Raw genomic sequence first — 19016 nt, 5'->3', positions numbered from 1 at the left:
TTTTTATTTGGCAGCATTACATGCTGGTTACAGTCTGCCTTCTTTATACCAGTAAAGTCATCAGAATAATATATAGAAAAAGGACACAACTCTTCTTTCATTGTCCTGTTACCTGCTTTTACAAATTCCATTTAATAATACATGGTCACAGTTGAAAAAGTCTACATCCAAATGAGCTAAAAAGTATTTCATCAATTACTGTAGAATAAGGCATATGTAGACAAATACTAGAAAATAAAGTGTAGGTTACATTTGCTTCCCAGTCTGCTTTTCTTTATTTTTTTATTCTTGGAATCAGTAACAGAAAAATTGAAATTGTATATTGTCTTGGAAAGTGAGGAGGCATGATGTGCACATTGAAAATGTACATGCTTAGCCTAAAGCAAAGCTTGATATGAAAATGATATGGTTATTACAGCTTGATGAATGTTAGTTATGTGTAACAGCTTTCTCCTTTGTCTGATATCTTTGGCATGAACTGGGTTTCAGCTCTGGTCAGTGCTGCTCTGATATAAGCCCACAGTGGGGTAGTATTCTGTAGTGCCACTGGCTCATTAGAAAACCTCAATAAAATATCCGCTTCCACTTCTTTCTTAATTTGTTCTTTTTGAAAGAGAAGGAAATAATGGGGAAGAATCACTATTTATGTCCTATTGTGTGTAATGAATCTTTAGAAAGATAGCAGCTTTTCTTAGAAATAACTAGGAAAATATTCCAAATGCTGAAAAAACCCATTATGTTCTTTAGGAGGTGAATTGCTATTTTGGAGCTATAGATAGTTTAAGGAATAGCAAGGTATTAATTTAGTTGACCTGGACATCAGAATTTCTTGCATTCTTCTTGCAATAGCCTAATAAGGAAAAAGACAAGAAGAAATATGAAAGTGGGGTGATTTCTAGTGATCTTTTTCCTTTCTCTGAATAGAGTATGGTGAAGAGGTTGTGAGATGCACAAAGCCATCAGGTTTTCAGCTGTTCCTGTTGGAGAGGTGAAAATTCTTGGCTCAAGAGTCTGTTTATGTGTTTAAACAGAGAAAGTGATTTTCATTGCTAGGAGCTCTAAGTGAGACAGGCAGAGTCAGAGAATAAGAGAGCAAAAGATAATTATCTAAATTATGTTCAGGCTATTATAGAAGACGAATATAGTTAAAATGTAATTAAATATGACAGGCTCACAGGATGCAAGCATGGCTTTGGAATGCTAATCATCAATTACTGCGACTCCTTAGGGGAGTCAGGCAGAACAAGAGAGTTAGAAGTCATGTGGCTGAGGTGAGATGTAGAGTGTTAAACACTGTAGGACTGTAACAAGGCTAATATCTGTTTTAAAATGGAGCTCCTAGCCAAACAACTTGTAGTGCTGCATTTCAGCTTGAGGATCCTGGTATAAATCTGAGGAGGCTGCTAGTCCCGGGTGCTCTCTTCGAGATGGAAACCTCTGCTTGACGCAGTGATTATTTCTGTTGTGAAAGCAATGACCAGAACTGCTGCAGGCTGAGCCAGCAAATCTAAAACAAATCAACCAGCAAGACAGGTGTCAAAGCATAAAAAATATCAGCACTGCCTGAATATTCAATAAAGCTAAACCCTGAAAAATATATTTTTATAGGGTCACTAATAAGGTGTGCAGAGACACAAAAAGTCAAAAAGACAGCAGTGTCATTTTATGAGAGAAGTAAATTCTGATAGCTTCTTTATGACTGTGTCCTAGGTAAAGACAGTAAAAGTATTGCCACCAGTTTGAAAGATTTGTTTGTTTGGCATATGGGGACTAAAGGTGAAGAAATACCATCCATTACATAGGACTATCTAATCCCAAGCTAAAAATGAAGTGCTTTTGATCTCCTTTAATGCTGCTGTTCCTGGTATAGGGTGACTTACATGTGAATCAATGTGAGAGCAATGTATAAAGTTTGGAGGAAAATTTTGTAAAGGCCATCAGAAGTGATTTTGAGAATAGAAAGGCAAACTTGTGTGAGGAAAGTGTAAAGTAAGCACATATGCATGGCAGGACTAGATAAATTACACAACTGCAAAATAATTTGCAAAATATTTTGCAAATTATATATAATTATATATATTTTATATATAATTTCTACAGAGAAACAAATTATTAAAATAGTACCAGCAGAGATAACTAGTAGTTAAAAAGGAAAGTTAAAAAGAAACTTGAGGATTACCTATGATGTCTTTAACTAAGGAACACCACAGAAAAATTATGGCTCTGTACATTAATAGAATTCTAAGTGAATTTGTTGAATCAGCAAAAAATGCAAAAAAGGGGTCAGATATGCCTTGATAATGTTCTCTCAGTAATCTCTTTTCTCGTAGGGGTATAGTTGCATGCATAAATTATCTCTTTGCTTCATAATTATATCTATACTGTAGAGGTATTGCCTTGCATATATCGACATTCTCAAATGTAGTGTTGCAGTCAAATCCACACATCTTTCTAGTGGAGGTTTGCCTTGTTTATTTCAAAAATAATTCTTTCCAAATCCAATTGGCTTGTTTTCTATTTTACTTTTTTCCTTTTTGCTAAGAAAATAAAATGAGACACCTTATTTTCTCATTATGCAATCAAGTATTAATTCTCTATTGGCAATATTCTTGAATTTTAATAACTCTTTTACAAATTGTCTGTAATTTTGACTTTCTTTTTCCAATGAGAAAAGAATAAAATGGACACATACCAAAATATTCTTAGGACTGAGTTTACTGAAAATGTAATCTATCACACCCTCAAGAAATTTTATATTCTTTTCCATTATATTTTAATATTATTAAAGGAGTAATTATAATGCAATCCTAATTATAGCATTGTAGTAGAAAGTAAGGACTTGCAATGCAGTGGGAAGTGAACAAACATAGGAACTTCCTGGAGGAGTTGATTTGGAAGTATGTCATCAAAACAATCCTCAGAGACCTTTTTCTCAGTCCCTCTTAGTATCTGTTGTGCTCTTCAGCTGTGTTCCCAAATAGATGCATTAGCTTCCCTGGTATGACCTCATGGGACAGACAATGGCATTTATTGCCATACTTGGAAATTCTGCACTGAACTCTTGCAGTGTGCATCTGCTGTGCTCAGAAATAATAGAAATACAGACCCACTTATATTCTATTCTATGGTCTCTAATTAAAGTATTTTCTTACCACAGAATACAAACTCTACATTAGTGTCTGGGGAGGCACAGGCTTTTGATAGCTTCCTTAGGATTTTAAATTATTTTATTTAGTGCAGCTTTAAAATATTTTCCACATCACTAGAAAGCAAACTGGTTTTTACATCATCATTCTTCTTGTATAAAATTTGTGTGTGTAAATATCAAAACATATGCATAATGCAAACCATGGCAATGCTTTGCTTTGAGAAGTAGTGCTGTGATGATCTCTTTGTCCTAGTGATGATCTCATCTTTGGGATTTTTTTCAGGTCTTGAAACAATCAACAAAATAGTCTATTCCCATTTTAGATTTTATTTAGAGCATGAAGAAACAGACTGAGCTTTAAAATAATAAACAATCTTCTGTTACCATGAATGACTCTAATTACACCCATTACGTCATGGAGTAAGACCAGTAAACTACTTGAAATTAGGACTTGATTTGATTTGTAATTTTCTTTAAGAAAATATAACCAGACAGCAGTGATAAAAGTAATAGCCAACTAAATTAAGCTGAGAAACCCTATGTTTGTGACAAAAGGAGTTTTCCCAACAAGGGAAAAATCAAATGTCAGACAAATAGTCACAATTAAGCTGTTCATACTGCCACGCTTTGGGGTAGTCTGCTGGTAGTGAGTGATGTTCTAGTCCAGTTTTGCTTTGGTCCTCTTTTTTTTACATGGACACTTCTGAAAGTATTCAGAACCCTTTCTGGAAAACTATCTAGCTTTTTTTTCCATAATAAGTTAATCAAGTTAGACTTAACTTCATTTTATTTCTGAAGCTTTCTTTTTTTTTTTGCTGAGAAGTTAAATTCTGGAATTTGTTCATGTTTTATGAATATAAAATAATTTAAATTTCAATGTGTTCAACTACTAAATTACTAGAAAACTGGTGTCCAACTAAAGCCTCTTGTTCCTGGTGTTCTTCTTGTTCTGTTTCACTGTGAGCACAAAATTATGGTGTCCTTTTCCTCCTGTGTATTCGGCTGCTTGAGGTGTTGCACCTCACTCAGATCAGGTGAGTATGAATGAGGAACAAAGATTATAGTGGTGCCTATGTACCCTGTGTTCTCAGTCTAGCCTGAAAATGATGCACCAGCTCTGGAAGAGTGCTCTGTTCTCACTGCTGCTGTGTCAGGATGGGGAAATGCTCACAGCCTCAACTGCAGATGGTGCTTTGGGACATTTGTAACTCCCTGGAAGCACCGTGGCCCACACAAAGAAAGCTTGGCTCCTCTTGCTCTACTGCTCCACTTAGGTGTGAGAAGATGGAGGGTTTAGGTGGTTTGGTTTGGGGTTTTTTTCCTCCTAAAGTTGTAATTTTCTTTAACTGAGCTCTGGTGATTCCTCATGAGAACTTAATAGGAGAATGCATTTACTTTTATTTATCTGACCTTTTGTTTATCTAATACAGTCAATATTAGTGAAGGATTTTAGACTTTGCTCTAGGCCTTTTTGCTTTGACCACTTTCTTAACTTTCAGCAATAGTATAATTGTTGTCCCTGTATACAAGTTATAGTGGTGTAAGGTATGCATGAAATTGCATAAGCAAAGTCAAGACACTTAAAAATGAGGAAGTAGTGCTGGAAATTCAGGCAATGAAAGTATTTCTCCATTTGCCCTGTTAAATGATATTAGTACATATTGTCACTTGAATGCATTCTGAATGTTTTATTGCAAGCTTTTGTGACCGTGTTCAATATTTGCATGTCTGTCTGAATTTTCTTTGTAGATCCTGGCAAACAATCACTTTTGATAAACAGCCTGCATCTTTTATCAGAATAGTTGGAACTCGCAACACAGCTAATGAGGTAAGGAGCTTCTAAAAGATCCTGTGTTCTTCATGAATATACAACAGCACAGTTTTTCCTATCTTGCAGTGAAATTGAAAAGGCTTTCTCAAATGTACATACTTCATCTTTTTGCTCTGGCAATCTAGCAAAACACTTGAACAGTGTTATTATCTATTCCTCATTCTGACCTTTTCACGCTGCCATCAAACACTTCTATTTGGTTTGGTTTTAAATTAATTCTTATTTTGATGAACAATTAAAATATCAATTTAGTGCACTAGAGAAAGGTGTATGGTCTCTGATATACTTGGGTTTTATCACTCGTAATATTATCTTTTTAATTAATAAAACATAAGAAAAATCTCATTATTCATAAGAAAATCTTATTTGCATAAGATTCACTTATAATTAATTTTCATACCTTTAAATCAGTTGAATAATAGTGGCCAAAAGAAGAGTTTTCATTTTATACAGAAAAAAATATTTTATCCTATCCCATCAAATGCAATATCATCCCATCTTTGTTTAGTTGTGCTTCTCTATTTTGTAATCATTGTGTATTGTCTCAGATGAAGTCCAGATTTTACTCTTGACTTCATTTGTTTCACTAATGTGAAACACTTCACAATATGTGAATTTAGGAGTATATGTATGTCTTTGTGATTAGAACTTTATATGACAACATTATAAGGGGCACCAAAAGCCACTGTTTTTGTGTATAGACCTGCCTGTCTGCCTCACACATGTAGCTCACCACCAAACATGATATTTGCATACTTTACCCTGAACTTGGGGTAGCACTATTACATTTGGATTAATCAGAATTTGTCAGCTCCAGAGGTGAGGTTTTCTGATTGTATTTAGCATTTGGGGCTGCTGGTCCCTTAGCACTGGGATCATCTGTGCCCAGTTGTAGCACAACTCTTGCAAACAAAAGCAGCACCAGATTTCAACATCTCTGCCAACTGCTGGAAAGTAGCTGACCAGCCAACAAAACTGGGAATACAGATTTTTATTTTGTGTAAAAAAAACGAGGTGCATTGCATTAACTTATCAAACCAGGAAACATTGCTTTCAACTTTGAATTCTTAAAGGTAGCTTTAAGAAGCCCTGAAGAGCAATGGTCTTTTAACCATAATTCGAATTTCAAATTGGTTGCTCTTTCCAAGGAATTTAATATCCTGGGTTATCATTTATATAGAACATTGCATTAACTATGGTGAAGATAAGTATGGATAGAGGTTACAGCTATTCATGTAGTGTCTCAGTTGAATTATAAACACATGCTGTTTTCCTTTGTCTTTTCCCCTTTTGTCTGTAAAATCTGCATCCAACACTAATTTGTTTCTTATTTTTATATTATTTCTTCTAATGCCTATAGAGGAAGAACATTGTCAGTGTGCACATATTGCTAAATTACTTTTATATACATATTTAACAGGGGGTCTGTAACATTTTGTCATAGATTTTAATTTTCCAAATAAACCAGCAAGATATTTTTCATATTTGCAATTTATATACTAAAAGTGTAACTAAAGTCTTAGTTTGTTCTACAGTCTCAGTAGTTGTTTCAGTAAGAATACTTGCCCACAGCTGATTGTATGTCAAACCATTTTAATTTTAAATAAAATATATTCAGCAGTATATTATTATCAAGGAGTAAGAGGTACAAAATACTCCTTATTTGTTCTACCAACATATACCTTTGAACTTTGAAACACAGTCTGTACATCCCAAAGGGAAGAGTTGATTTTTAGAATTTAAAAGAAATCCCATAAAATGTCTCCATTTTGTGAATTGTTTCTTCCTTTAAACTCATCTTTTCCTTGCCATGTTTTCTAAGTTTTGAAAGACGTGATGTTCACATTTTTTTTTACTGGAGTTTGAATAGTTTTTGGTATATTAGAACATGATAGAAGTGTAATTTTCTGTTTTCTTGAGCTTACACACATCCTACTTTTGTAGAGAAAATAATTATTTTTCCTAGTCATCATGTATTTGTCAGACAGGTCGCCTGACACTTTATGTAAGTTTTCTCTTGTTTCTCCTCTCCAGTGTTACTGACCTGGAAAGGACACCTAGTTGCTGATGTCAGAGCTTTATCTTACAAATTACTGTGCCACTGTATTTGTACTTGGCCCTCCTGCTTTGTGTGTCCGACCTCTCTTAAAATATCCACAAGAAGTCGAACATGATGTGGGTCACAGGATGATCCTGAACTGTCATCTTTTTCTTTTGAGAGATGCACATGCAAGATTGTTTGTTTTAGTGATACTGTTCTGAAATGCTTCATTCTGATACCAGGTGAATCAGCTGGGCTTAACTATGCTTCTCAGGCTTAGGCTTCTCTCACACACTGTATTCTTTATATGCTGAGGTGGCAGAGTAACTGAGAATAATGTTCCAAATTCACAGGCTTGTCAATATGCCACGTTTTGACCATTAAGAATTTAATATGAAAGAATCAGTAAAGACAAAAGTTACAATAAAAGGATGGTGTACTTCTGACTTTCTAGATTAGTATTAGCTAAATTTCAGGGCTATCCACACTGTGTGTAAAAAAGCTGTATCACTATGTAAAGTGAGGTTTTATATGAGAAACACTATTATTGTGGGATGCAGCAGAAATATAGAATCTTCTGGCTTAGAGACCTCCCTCATATTCTGTGCTTCCTCTCAAGGAAAGCAGCATCTTACAGAGGTGCACTGAGGAGAGAATGTTCTTTTCTGGGAGGCTTTATCCTGAAGAGGGCAGCTGGAAAAATTACAATAGCTGTTACTTTAAAAACATGGGAGTGGGATGAGTACAAAAGGGACTACTCTAGAAGTGGAGATAAACACAAAGATTGGCTTCTCAAGAACTGTAACAGATGGAGAGAATGGATGCCAGTATAGGAATTAGTTCAGCTTTAGGAAAAAACAGAAGAAATGCAGAGGAAAACCATTTTGTGCACGTCTATGTGTGGGTGCTGGTGCAGATTTGTAATCTGTTCATATGTGTATATATAAGACATAGCAATTCATCTTTATGTGAGCATGAGTGTATATATAGAAATGTAAGCACATATTGCAATGTATCTGCATAGAAAACTTACACTAAGGGGCACAAAAAAAATATAATGGGGATTTTTAAAAAACCAAGCAGTGACTGAAGATTTTTAAAGTTCATTTTATGTATGCTGTCAGAATTTGAATTAGCTAGCTACATCCTCAGAAAAGACCTGAGGCTACTGCAAACATGTCTGTGCAGATGTCTGCTCAATGTTCACTTGAGCAGGGATGGTCAAAAAGAATAATAGGATTTCAGGTTGTATTGAAGAAAAGATAGTAAATATAGTATTCCTGTTGTATTCAAGTAGTCTTGTATGAATATTTACTGTATCCATGTCTTGTTTATGATATTTGATTTTATATGATATATTAATTTGAAAGGGTCTGGGAAAGGGCAGTTAAGATTATAAGAGATTATCTTTGTTTGTGAGAAGAGCTTTAAAGACAAGAATAATATAAGATGTCATAGAAGTATACGAAGTTAAGAAAATTAATTTAAAATTCATTATTTAATATTCATCAAGCTTTGACTTTTAAACTACAATGCATGGGGAAATAGCAAATTTAAAGCAGTGTAAGAAAATATTTATGTTTAGTATGTGGCAAAGTTGTACAATTCATAGCAGTAAGAAATCATGTGGAAAGAGGTTTTGTAACAATTTTAAAGAGTTCCTCCCCCTTCTTCTCCCAGGCTCTTCAAGAACAAGTAGAAGTAAGTAAAGTAGAAAATAAATTGGAAAAAAATGCTTAACACATGGTCCTCTTACTCTAAGATACAGTCACCTGTACACTGGTCCCAGGTATTGTTTGAATCATCAGAAAATGATCACTATTTCAAATGGAATTTCATCTGATGAAGCAGCAGCCACCTTGGACACTGAATGCCTTTCTACATACTCCAGGACATGTCTGTAGAGCTGCCATTGTTATTACAGCAGAGGGCAATCTTGAAATAGAATCATGTTGGTAATGATTTAAATTTCATTTCTAGTGTGCATGAACATTCAGCCTCTTGAGGAAGTGATTAGATCATAAAATGTGTTTAAGACAATTAATATAATTGTTGTTATTATCCAATAGCATGTCATAGGTATTTTTGCTAGTTAGCAAAAAAAAAAAAAAATTTACAAATATCCCTGTCTGCTTTGGAACCATCTTTCTGATTTTTAGTGCCATATGCAAAGGTTGGTATAATTTGATGGCCTTCTCTTGCTCCAGTGTTGTCCCTGTCTAATGTTTATTGCCCATGAGTAAATGTTTTGATCTCATGGTGAAACATTCTGTTTTGGCTTTGTCACTGATCTGGCCTGCAGACTTCCATATAGACTTCACCTTACTTTGGTCATGCTTTTGCCAGCATTAAATTGTTTTGCTTTATCTTCATTTTTTTTGTTCTCTCCAGGTGTTTCACTGTGTGCATTTTGAGTGCCCAGCACAAAACAGTACCCACAAGGACGAGAGTAGTAAGGAAGTAGCAACAACAGAGGTGGGGACTGGTGGACAGTAGCTTGTTTCTTGCCCTGCTGGAGCTGCAAGCACCTGCTTCCCTGCATCCCCCTCCTGGACCCACCTTGCATCCTCATGTTCATCAGCCATAAAGGAGGTTGAAAGGGAGCTTTTGCAACCCCTCTGACATTCTATGAAGTTATTCAGAACCTTCTTGTGCTGGCACCTTCTCTTTCTTTGTGAATGAAGGGGACCATGTCTGAAAGCTGGAAGTATTGCAATGGAAAAGGCTTTCTCCCAAGGACATGAAGAAACTGTTTCACTCTCCTCAATATGTTCAAATCAGGCTGGTCTCCAAGGGGGGAGAAAATAGGTCTTCGATCTTCATCAAGTACCCCATTAACACCCTACCTCTCTAATCTAACCCAGGCAAGGAAAACAGAAGGAAATAAAAGGCAGAGCTACAGTGGAAATCTAAAATTACTCAAGCAGAATGGAAAGCATATAAAATAAGCATTTGTTTTCAGGAGGCTTTTATTAGCAAAAAAAAGTGTTTATGGAACACATCAGTCCAGAAAATATTTTATTTTTAAAGTGATTCTTCATCCATATTCCATTGTAACTAGTAATTTGTTTTCTAAATCATTTTGATTCTGTATTCCATTTAGTTTCTTATTTTTGGCTGTAGCAAATGCTGTACAGTAGATTAAGGAAGTATCAGACATGCTTACCTGCTGAGATGCAAATTCTCTCATTCATCAGTGGGATGACAAGAAAAGCATTCATTATATCAACAAACTAATTAATGTATCTATATTAATCTTGACCTTAGTTGACTTTTCAAAGTACAAAATTGTCGTTTCCTATACTCAAAAGGAAGTTTCTAAATCAGATATCGGTCTTGAAGAAAATGGCATTTTTTCACTCCTGAAGATGATTATTTAAATTTTGCCTGCCTAAGACAACTTGCAACAGAACATAAAAATGTTTGGTTTAGGAAAGTAGAACTCCATCTGGTCACTGACAAGTAGTTGTTCAAATACCAAAGGAAGAGTTTGCAGCTAATGTATATTTTTCCAAGAAGAGTTGTTTTACAGTCTGGAGATAAAAATTCAAAGGCCGTGTATGCATTAACATTTCTCATGATCTTCATAAAATGTGAGGCTTTTGCACCATATTGTAAAAGATCTGGTTCTTACTTTATAGTCACAGAATTCATTATCCATCCATATCTGTCTGGATTACATTGCCTGCTACTTTGCTTGTTCTGTTTTCACACTGATGCTGATGTAGTCTCTTTACTCTCCAGATCTGCATGACTTTTAGGAAGAACTCCATGTTGGTCTTTCAGTATGGGATAAAGAGATTTTGTATTAAGACAAATGCTGATGTAATTGGCAAAATTGATTAGGATGCTTGTTCCTTCTCACAAAGTATATTATATTGGAAATGTCAGCTAACCAGTTTTATGAACTTGGAATTTCCTGTGGTGATAAATAACCTTGTCAGAAGAAAACAAAGCTAGTGCAGGATAAATACGGTTTTCCTTTACATAACCATAGTGATAAAATGAGTTATATCAGCATAGCAAATTGTATGTTAATTTATCACACTACTTAATTTGAAATAATTTCCCTGTTGGATACTAGTTGTGCTAAATCCAAGAAGAAATATAATCAGTGGTAGCAATGAATCAGAGGATATTTCAAATAAGAAAAGCATCCCTTTTCTTTAAAATAAAATTGATTAGACTTTATCAATAATATTATAGTATTTTTCATTGCCAAATTACAATTTAGTTCTGACATTTGCATACAGTTCTCTCCCTTCCCACTGTTGTGTTCTGACTGACTGTTGGTGGAGATGGATACCCACTGTGCTGTATAAAGCTTGTAATTCATGTGCCACAGCTGCCTTAGTGTGGAGTTCTAAGGCAGGATACTGCTTGTGCCAGCCACCTCCCAGTCTGCAGGGCTGATTACCTTATGGCTTAACAGCATTTGGAGCATGGAAGAATTGAGACCAGCTACTGAGGTCACCACTCTTATGCTTATATATAAATCAAAAAAGTTGGAAATTTTTTCCCTTTAAAACCAAACTTTTTCAGTTGCAATCCATGCTGGAACTACTGAGATGCCTGGAGCATGTCTTGCTTTTGACAGATAAGTCCTTTTGTGGCAGTGGTGGTATTTCTTTCCAGTTCCATCAAACAAGTCTGCTTTTCTCAAACTGGATAAGCAAAGGGTAGAACTTCCTAGCTGTTAGTATTTAGTGGCCACCTTTGAAGAGAATGTTAAAAAAGCTAAAACCAGAAAAGGTTGTGCCATCTGGTCTGAACCTAGGCTCTCATAGGAAGAATGGAATTTTTCCATTTGTAATCTTTGATGTGCACAGTTAATTTTTATGATACAAATAAGTCCTATAGGCTATAATGTATGGAACATCTGTTGGATCTTGTCCTGTAACTCTTTGTGGAACAGAAATGCCTCTTTATTTCCCATGACATTCACTCTCTGCCAAGAATCTGAATGAACATATCTGAGATCCCCAAAGCAAACACTCTGAGGTCCTACTGACCATTCAGTTTCCCACCCCCATAAATCTATAAAAAGAAAAACCACTTTTCATTGTCCCTTCATGCAGGTGAATGCAATTTTTAGTATTAGACTTCTAAATCCTGCCACAAGCCCTTCACACTTTCAAGTTTTATCCTTTTTATTTAAAGATATGTTTACAGAGAGCTGAACTCCATTGGGTCTTCTAATACTGCCCACCAACAAACACCCCTAATACCTGTATTGCCTAGCAGAGTCTCTTGACTTAAATTTGTGTCACAGTGTGTTAGTAGTGGCAAAGGAGGATACAACACAGAACTGATTAGTGATTTTGTGTGAATGTTCTCATTCTTTCTAATTATTGTCTGTATTTATTGACTCCTGAGTTCAGATGTACTTCCTGTATACTCCTCTGAAGTTGTGGTTTTTTTCCTTTTCTTTTTTATCTTTGCTTTTCCTTTCAGTGAAAGTAAGTTGTGCTGTTGCAGCATAGTATCAGGGTTTATCAAAGTGATGAAATGCTGTAATTATTCAGAACTGTGTAATTAGTCTTACTCTATTTAGAACAAGGTTAGAGCAGAACTGACCAGGTACTCATTGCTTTCTTATCAGAAACTATAAAATAGACCTGTTGTAAGTGTTCTGTATAATGGAAATAACTATACTGACAATAGTGAGCCATTGATTCTGTTTAGTACATCAGTATATTTAAATTTTCCAGGCCTCCTTTTCTCAATTTTTTTACTTCTATAGGTTGAATTCAGACTTAGACTTATTTCACGTGGAGCTCAGCAAAGGCCTTTCTAAAATCTTTTTATTTAGTTAACTTTTTTCCAAATGAAAATAAAAGATTTTTTATTCACAGAATGTAGGGTAAAATTATTATCCGAGGAAATTAATTTTTGAAGTGAGCAAACATTGTGCAGCTTACAATTTTTCAAGATGCTTTTCAAGCCATTTCCAATCAGCTTTAAAACAAGTTCAAATGGCTGTTAAATGGAATTACAATGAGAGAAGTTAATGCAAGTCTAATGTAAAAGATAATACAGAGGAGAAATCACTAATTTTGTTAGACTAAAAACTCTTCTTCATTGCAGTTTCCTTCCTTCAGAGCTCCATTTCTTCTTTTCTCCATGAAAATCATTGAGTTATTCATTATGATAACTCATATAAGAGCTCAGTGCTTTTCAGAATTGCTGAAAAATTCAGTTTAATGCATCTTTATCTTTACTAATGACAACATTAGAGAATTTTCAGTTGAGTACCTGACTTGATGAGAATTGGTTTCTATGAAAGAAAGCAAAAGAAGTCTGTAACTGTTTCAGTCTAATTAAATTTTCAGTACAAAAATTAGATGACAAAGTTAATGCCATTCTTGTCTGATTGTTGTGTCTGGTTATAAAGTGATGCCCACTTAGAGATGCTTAATAAGAGATTAGCTAGAACTTTGATTTAATAAGATACAGATTGCATTTCTCTATGAAGAGAATTGGCTTATATTTTGACAGTGCTAGTCTACTGTCAAATAAACAAGTCAGTGCATTGGTAATTTTGTTGTTGTGGCTAGAGTAGTAAGCAAATATAGTTCCAGTAAGAGTTAATGTATCCAAGAATAAAAATTTCGGCTTGTATGTCATCATATCAGTTGCCAGAGGACTAAACCATGCTTCAGAAATAGTTGTAGATCCCAGAGGATACTTGAGGCCTGGTTTCCATCCCCATCTCTCAGTTAATGGTTCTGTTTAGGTTAGAATTGTCAGTTCTCTCTGAACTGATTGTTATTGTTGTCAGTTGTATTAGTTTACTAGTCTGTATATATATATATATATATATATATATATATATATATGTGGAAGCTCCACAAAGCTGTGTTCAGGATACAGAAGGAAAGGTCCTGGGTCAAGTTTTAGGACTGCTTAAATACTCATATATATATATATATATATATATATGGATGGATTTATATGTATGTATGTATATGTGTGTGTGGCATATGTGCATTAAATTGAGGTCATAGCCAATTATTTAACTTGCATTTGGAATGTGTCCTAAAGCTCCAAAATGAAGAACAAAATCTGTGTAGGCAGGTGTGAAATGCTGCTGTTGTGGTATGGCAGGATGCTGGTTGCTTTAAAAGTGCAAATGTCTAAAAAAGGTACAGGCAAACCAGTCCAAAGTTTTTGTCCAGTTGTTAAATATTGGTGATCTGGCTGCAGTGAGGTGTATACAATATAAAGCACATTAAATGCTCATCTCAAAGATGGGTGCAGTCTGAAGAACACATACTCCTCCTAGCTACCTTGTCTGCCATGGCTTGCAGTGTTTACAGAGTGAACCTTCACAGTGCTTCTGCTACCTGCTGAAAAAAGCCCTGCAGTCTTTTTGGCCCTTGCCAAGCTTTTGTTGCAAAGCTTTGGCTGAGGTAATGACAAAGTCCCACTCGTTTTCCACAGTGGAATCTGGGTCTGTGCTTGAATGCTTACATGGAAAGTTTTAAAATAACTCTGCAACTTTCTTTAGATAAAGAAAGCCCAAATTTAAAAGTGCAGCATAGCATGAGGAAACTACAGGTATCTGTCATATGCCATGTACTGACTGCCTGTGCAACCACACACCCATCCTGTCATACTGGATGTGTTTAATTACTACAGTATGTCCAGATGGTGGAAGTGAAGAATGAGCTCTGCACACCCATGACATTATCCATCTTCACACAGTCAGTCATTAGAGAAATGCTATTCATAATGTTCCTTGCAGCCTAATACAATAATACAACTCAATGTGCTGAAAAAATTATAATAGATTCCTTACATGAACATAATGGAATTGGAGTTCAGATTACTAAATATATGCATGAGTGGTGGCATCACCCTGCACAGGTGTAAACATGCCCCTCTAGTGCCTCTTACTGCTTTAGTCCCTGAGCTATCACAGGGGAGGAAAACTGCACTATTGATAAAATGAACTTTTATTCATCCTTTCTGTACTTATCATCTTGGCACATCTATTCTCTGTGCAGCTGCTCAGTTAAATAAGTTTCTCATCATTTTCAGAATTATCCTCTGACTCCTGAAAACTGGCAGATACACAGCAACTTCAGTCAATTATTTTAAGTGGTCTGAGGAGTTTACAAAATGAATCTAATATGGTCTTTTAAATTCTATGTGTCCAGAAAGTACTGGCCAAGTCCTGAAATGCCAGGTGAGTTGGACAGTGTTACTACTCAGATGAGGGTATCTAAACTATGTGTCCTGTAGTCCAAGTGAACAGTAGTTATCACAAAGCATCTTTCTGTAGAGGAATCAGGGAATCACAGAACGATTGGGTTGGAAGGGACCTCAAAGATCATCAAGTTCCTGCCTCCCTTCCATGACATGGGCACATTTCACCAGACCAGGTTGCTCAGAGACCCATCCAAGCTGGTCTTTAACACTTCCAGGGATGGGCATCCACAACATCTCTGGGTAACCTGTTCCAGTGCCTCACCACCCTCACAGTAAAGAACATCTTCCTAAAATCTAACCTAAATCTACTCTCTGTCAGTTTGAAGCCATTCCTTCTTGTTCTGCCACTACATGTCCTTGTAAAACATCCCTCCATCTCTCTTGTAGGCTCCCTTTAATACAGGACAGCTGCAGTCAGGTCATCCCAAAGCCTTCTCTTTTCCAGGCTGAGCCATCCCAGTTCAGCCTTTCCTTCATTCATGTAATTTATGGTCTACATCACCTGTCTGTTGTCTGTGTATTCCTGAGCTGTAGTTCCTAGGTGGTGAGTTTTGTGGTTGATACCTAGAATCCAATAAGTGTGTTTAACCACAGATGTTAATAAGTTTTTTTGTCTTTGCTCAAAACTTTTAGCTTGTGCTTTTGAAATGTAGTCAGGCCACAGAATTGGCTTTTCTCCATCTTCTATAGTTGTCTGTTGGATTTGTGAGTTATCTTCAGTTGGAAAGATTCCTCTCAGTAGTTTCTCATAGAGATTTGTCATGCTGAGAAATGGCTTTTGAAGCAGTCATGGCAGGTTCATTGCTGGAGAGCAGGGGCAGGTTTCTTCTGCTTCTGTGGACCAGGATCCTTTTTGGGTTATTCTCTGAGTTTGGTTTTTCCATTTTTAATAACAAGGATGTCAGTGTTGTGTATCTGGATCTGTATCAGAAATTGTGTCGCTCATTTTGAGAGGTAATGTATTTATGCAGTAGTACAAAGCTCATGAGGCTTGGATGGTTAGATTAGAAATATCACTTAAAGCAAGAGCTGGAGTTGCAAAAAGAGCAGTTTGGGGGAAAGAAAGACTGGTGTGGAATTAAATGACTGCATCTGTGCATATATAGAGATGGAAACGTATGTGCTAAGCAAGCTGAGTGACTATCTGCAAAGATGTGTTTCTATATGGCCTTTTTTGTTAGAAATGGAATTTTGTTAAGGAATCTATCACTCATCTGAATGTGTGCTAAAGGAGAACATAGGAAGTGAGGCTTTAGTAGTTTTTATGGCAAGAGCAACACAAATATACAGTTCTTGTGGTCTGAGCTAGTTCTGTTTGTCCCCAATCTTTCCAGCTGTTACTTTTTCCTACATGCTTTCCCCAACCTGCTTGTTACTCCTTTCCTTTTCCTCCCTACATAGCATCATATCACTGTTGCTGGGGTGTTCCCTGTAATTTTCCTCCATATTGCGATGTATTAAGGAATTTTTAAAAATTATTTATTTTTACCTCTTTATCCTAAGCTGAATAAAATATCATCATCCCCTTTCATTCACATCAGACTCTAAACTACCACTAGATTTGTGCAATGAGCAACATTTGAATTTGGCTCTCTATGGATGTGTGAATTACTAGTTCTTTTGGGCCTTGTACTTCTATGATCTGTTTACAGTCTGTTACCCTGAGGACAAAAATAAGTAAAAAGTTTACTGATGACTTAGGAAGTAGGCCAGGTTTTATGCTGGCTTACATAACTGAAGTTTCAATCTAAATTTTAATATTTCTTTATTACCATGGTACACCAGATATATGCTCAATTTTCTAGTTGTGCATTGTCCAAGGTATTAATTGTACATAACTGGTTTTTTCTATATAAACTGCATCATCAAGACTGAACCTTGAAAGAATTCATAACTTTTCAGTGTCCCTGTGCAAAAGTATTTCAGCTGTCCAGGGATCTGAACATCACACTGAGCACATGGACTCATTTTGTGAAGTACTGCATTACTTCACAATTTGGACCCCATGTCTATTAACCTTGTCCAGTCTCTCGTAAAATGTTCTTTCCTTTTTGCTTTGCTCAATTTCACTATTGTCTTTGGTTTTCTTTTTTAAGTGAATGTTAATGTTGAGAGCCAGGCTAAAGAGAAGTTTAGCTTTTAGTGAACTTTTTCACTCATTCTCTGTTAGTGGCTCCTCTTCCTTGACAGACAGTGATTTAAATCCATTTTACACTATGTTACCCTCCCCTTCTCTCTAGCAATTATAGTTGTATCTTGACATTTTTGTGCATTAAATTCCTTTCCTTCTTTCTCATAGAGTGGTTCTAAACTACCTCAGACTTTGTTGTGGACAGGTACGAGTTTCAGCTACAGTTTTTAGCCTTTATCATAGTTCTTGAATGTTCTTTAAGTGCATGTGTTTGTAGCAAAACCAGCCTGCCAGACCCTGATTGCATTTTCAGGAATACTGTCCCAGGTGAGACATGTAATTGGGATGACCTCACAGCCACACCTGTTCAGGCTCTTGCTGATACCTCTTTCAAGAAAAGCTTTTCAGGAGTGCAACTTCTGGTATGGAAGCACTTCAACTTTCTCTTTGAAGGGACATGATGCTGCCTGCACTGGATGACTTCCACCTCTCCATTATTGTGACAAGCATCATAAAGCTGCATCATCAGGCCTCCATCCCTGGCTGCAGGATCCATGCTATTGCATTGGACTGTGCTCATCATATGAGAATAAACCCCACATGATGTGTTCTGATAACCTTGGTGTCATTTTATTGTCATTTTATACTATGGCAGACGTGCATTACCAACCCTTTGGGCTGATTAGATTTCAGGTTAAATGGTGGGTGCAGATTGTGCTGCAGTGACCCAGCTGATAACTTTGGGAATTGTCTGGTTTTGTAAGTTATCCATTGAACAACCCAGCAAACCTCATTAGTACTGATTTCCTTTTCACCAGCAGACATGCACATCATCAAACAAGCATTTTGTAACATGGAATTTTCTATGATCATCTGAAAAAAGAAGCATCCCAATTATTTTCTTAGTAGCAATGTGTGTATTTGTAATGAAAATTTTAGAATTATTAAACTGCTGTAAGCTGTTTTGTGCATGCTCTGGCATTGTATTAACAGTTGGTATTAACACCTGATAAGCAGAGGGCTGTGGCAAGCAAGGAAGGCTGGCTGTGGGTTTTACAGTTTCAAAGAGCAGCAGAGTGCCAGAGTGGATGTAGGACCAGACAATGCTCAAAGCAAATCATAAAGTGAAACTGTTGTGCTTTGTATTTATTTCTTTGGGGATTCTTCTTCAAAGTATTTAACTTCACAGGAAAATATAGAGTATATTTAAAATAGTAACAATTAGAAATACACCTTTTCAAGAATGAGAGAGGTGTGATTTGAAAAATAAAGTGATCTTTTGTGCTTAACTGCTTGTCTGTAGTTTTGTTAACATAATGTTAGAACTCATCTGATGCTGCTCACATATTGCATGTGTGAATAGAAGACTTTGGGCAGAACTGTATTGGTATCACAGCAAGGAAGTTAATAACCTCATCATTGATATATTAACTCAAAATGACACAGTCTTAATATCAACACTGAAAATGGTGGTGATTTTCACTGTGATTTCCAGGCCACAAGGCATCCACGAAGCTACTGCAAATGTTTGAACCAACAGGTGCTGGATATGAATGAGCATTACACTTTATTAAAAAAAAAAAAAAAAAAAAAAAAAAAAAGTGGACAAATATTGTGATGCTTGGGATTTTGTTTCCTAAAATCAAACCCA

The 19016-nt window shown here is 36.0% G+C and overlaps 1 protein-coding gene across 2 annotated transcripts in view; it reads left to right on the top strand.

Moving 5' to 3' along the window:
* The window catches only part of BTBD9 (BTB domain containing 9), a 112636-nt gene extending 93982 nt beyond the window's left edge, over window positions 1–18654 (top strand). Inside the window, exons 11-13 of one of the 2 annotated variants that reach the window (XM_079329331.1) lie at window positions 4898–4976; window positions 8701–8721; window positions 9412–9939. In XM_079329331.1, the coding sequence (XP_079185457.1) occupies window positions 4898–4976; window positions 8701–8721; window positions 9412–9516 (205 nt within the window). In that variant the 3' untranslated portion in view covers window positions 9517–9939. Of the gene's footprint in view, window positions 1–4897; window positions 4977–8700; window positions 8722–9411 lie in introns of both variants that reach the window. The other variant, XM_079329332.1, reaches the window with a different exon arrangement.
* The last annotated feature ends 362 nt before the right edge of the window (window positions 18655–19016 follow it).

Source organism: Erithacus rubecula (genome assembly GCF_903797595.1).
Source record: "Erithacus rubecula genome assembly, chromosome: 2".
In the NCBI taxonomy this organism is placed as follows: Eukaryota; Metazoa; Chordata; class Aves; order Passeriformes; family Muscicapidae; genus Erithacus; species Erithacus rubecula.
This window is presented reverse-complemented; position numbering and strand designations above follow the sequence as displayed.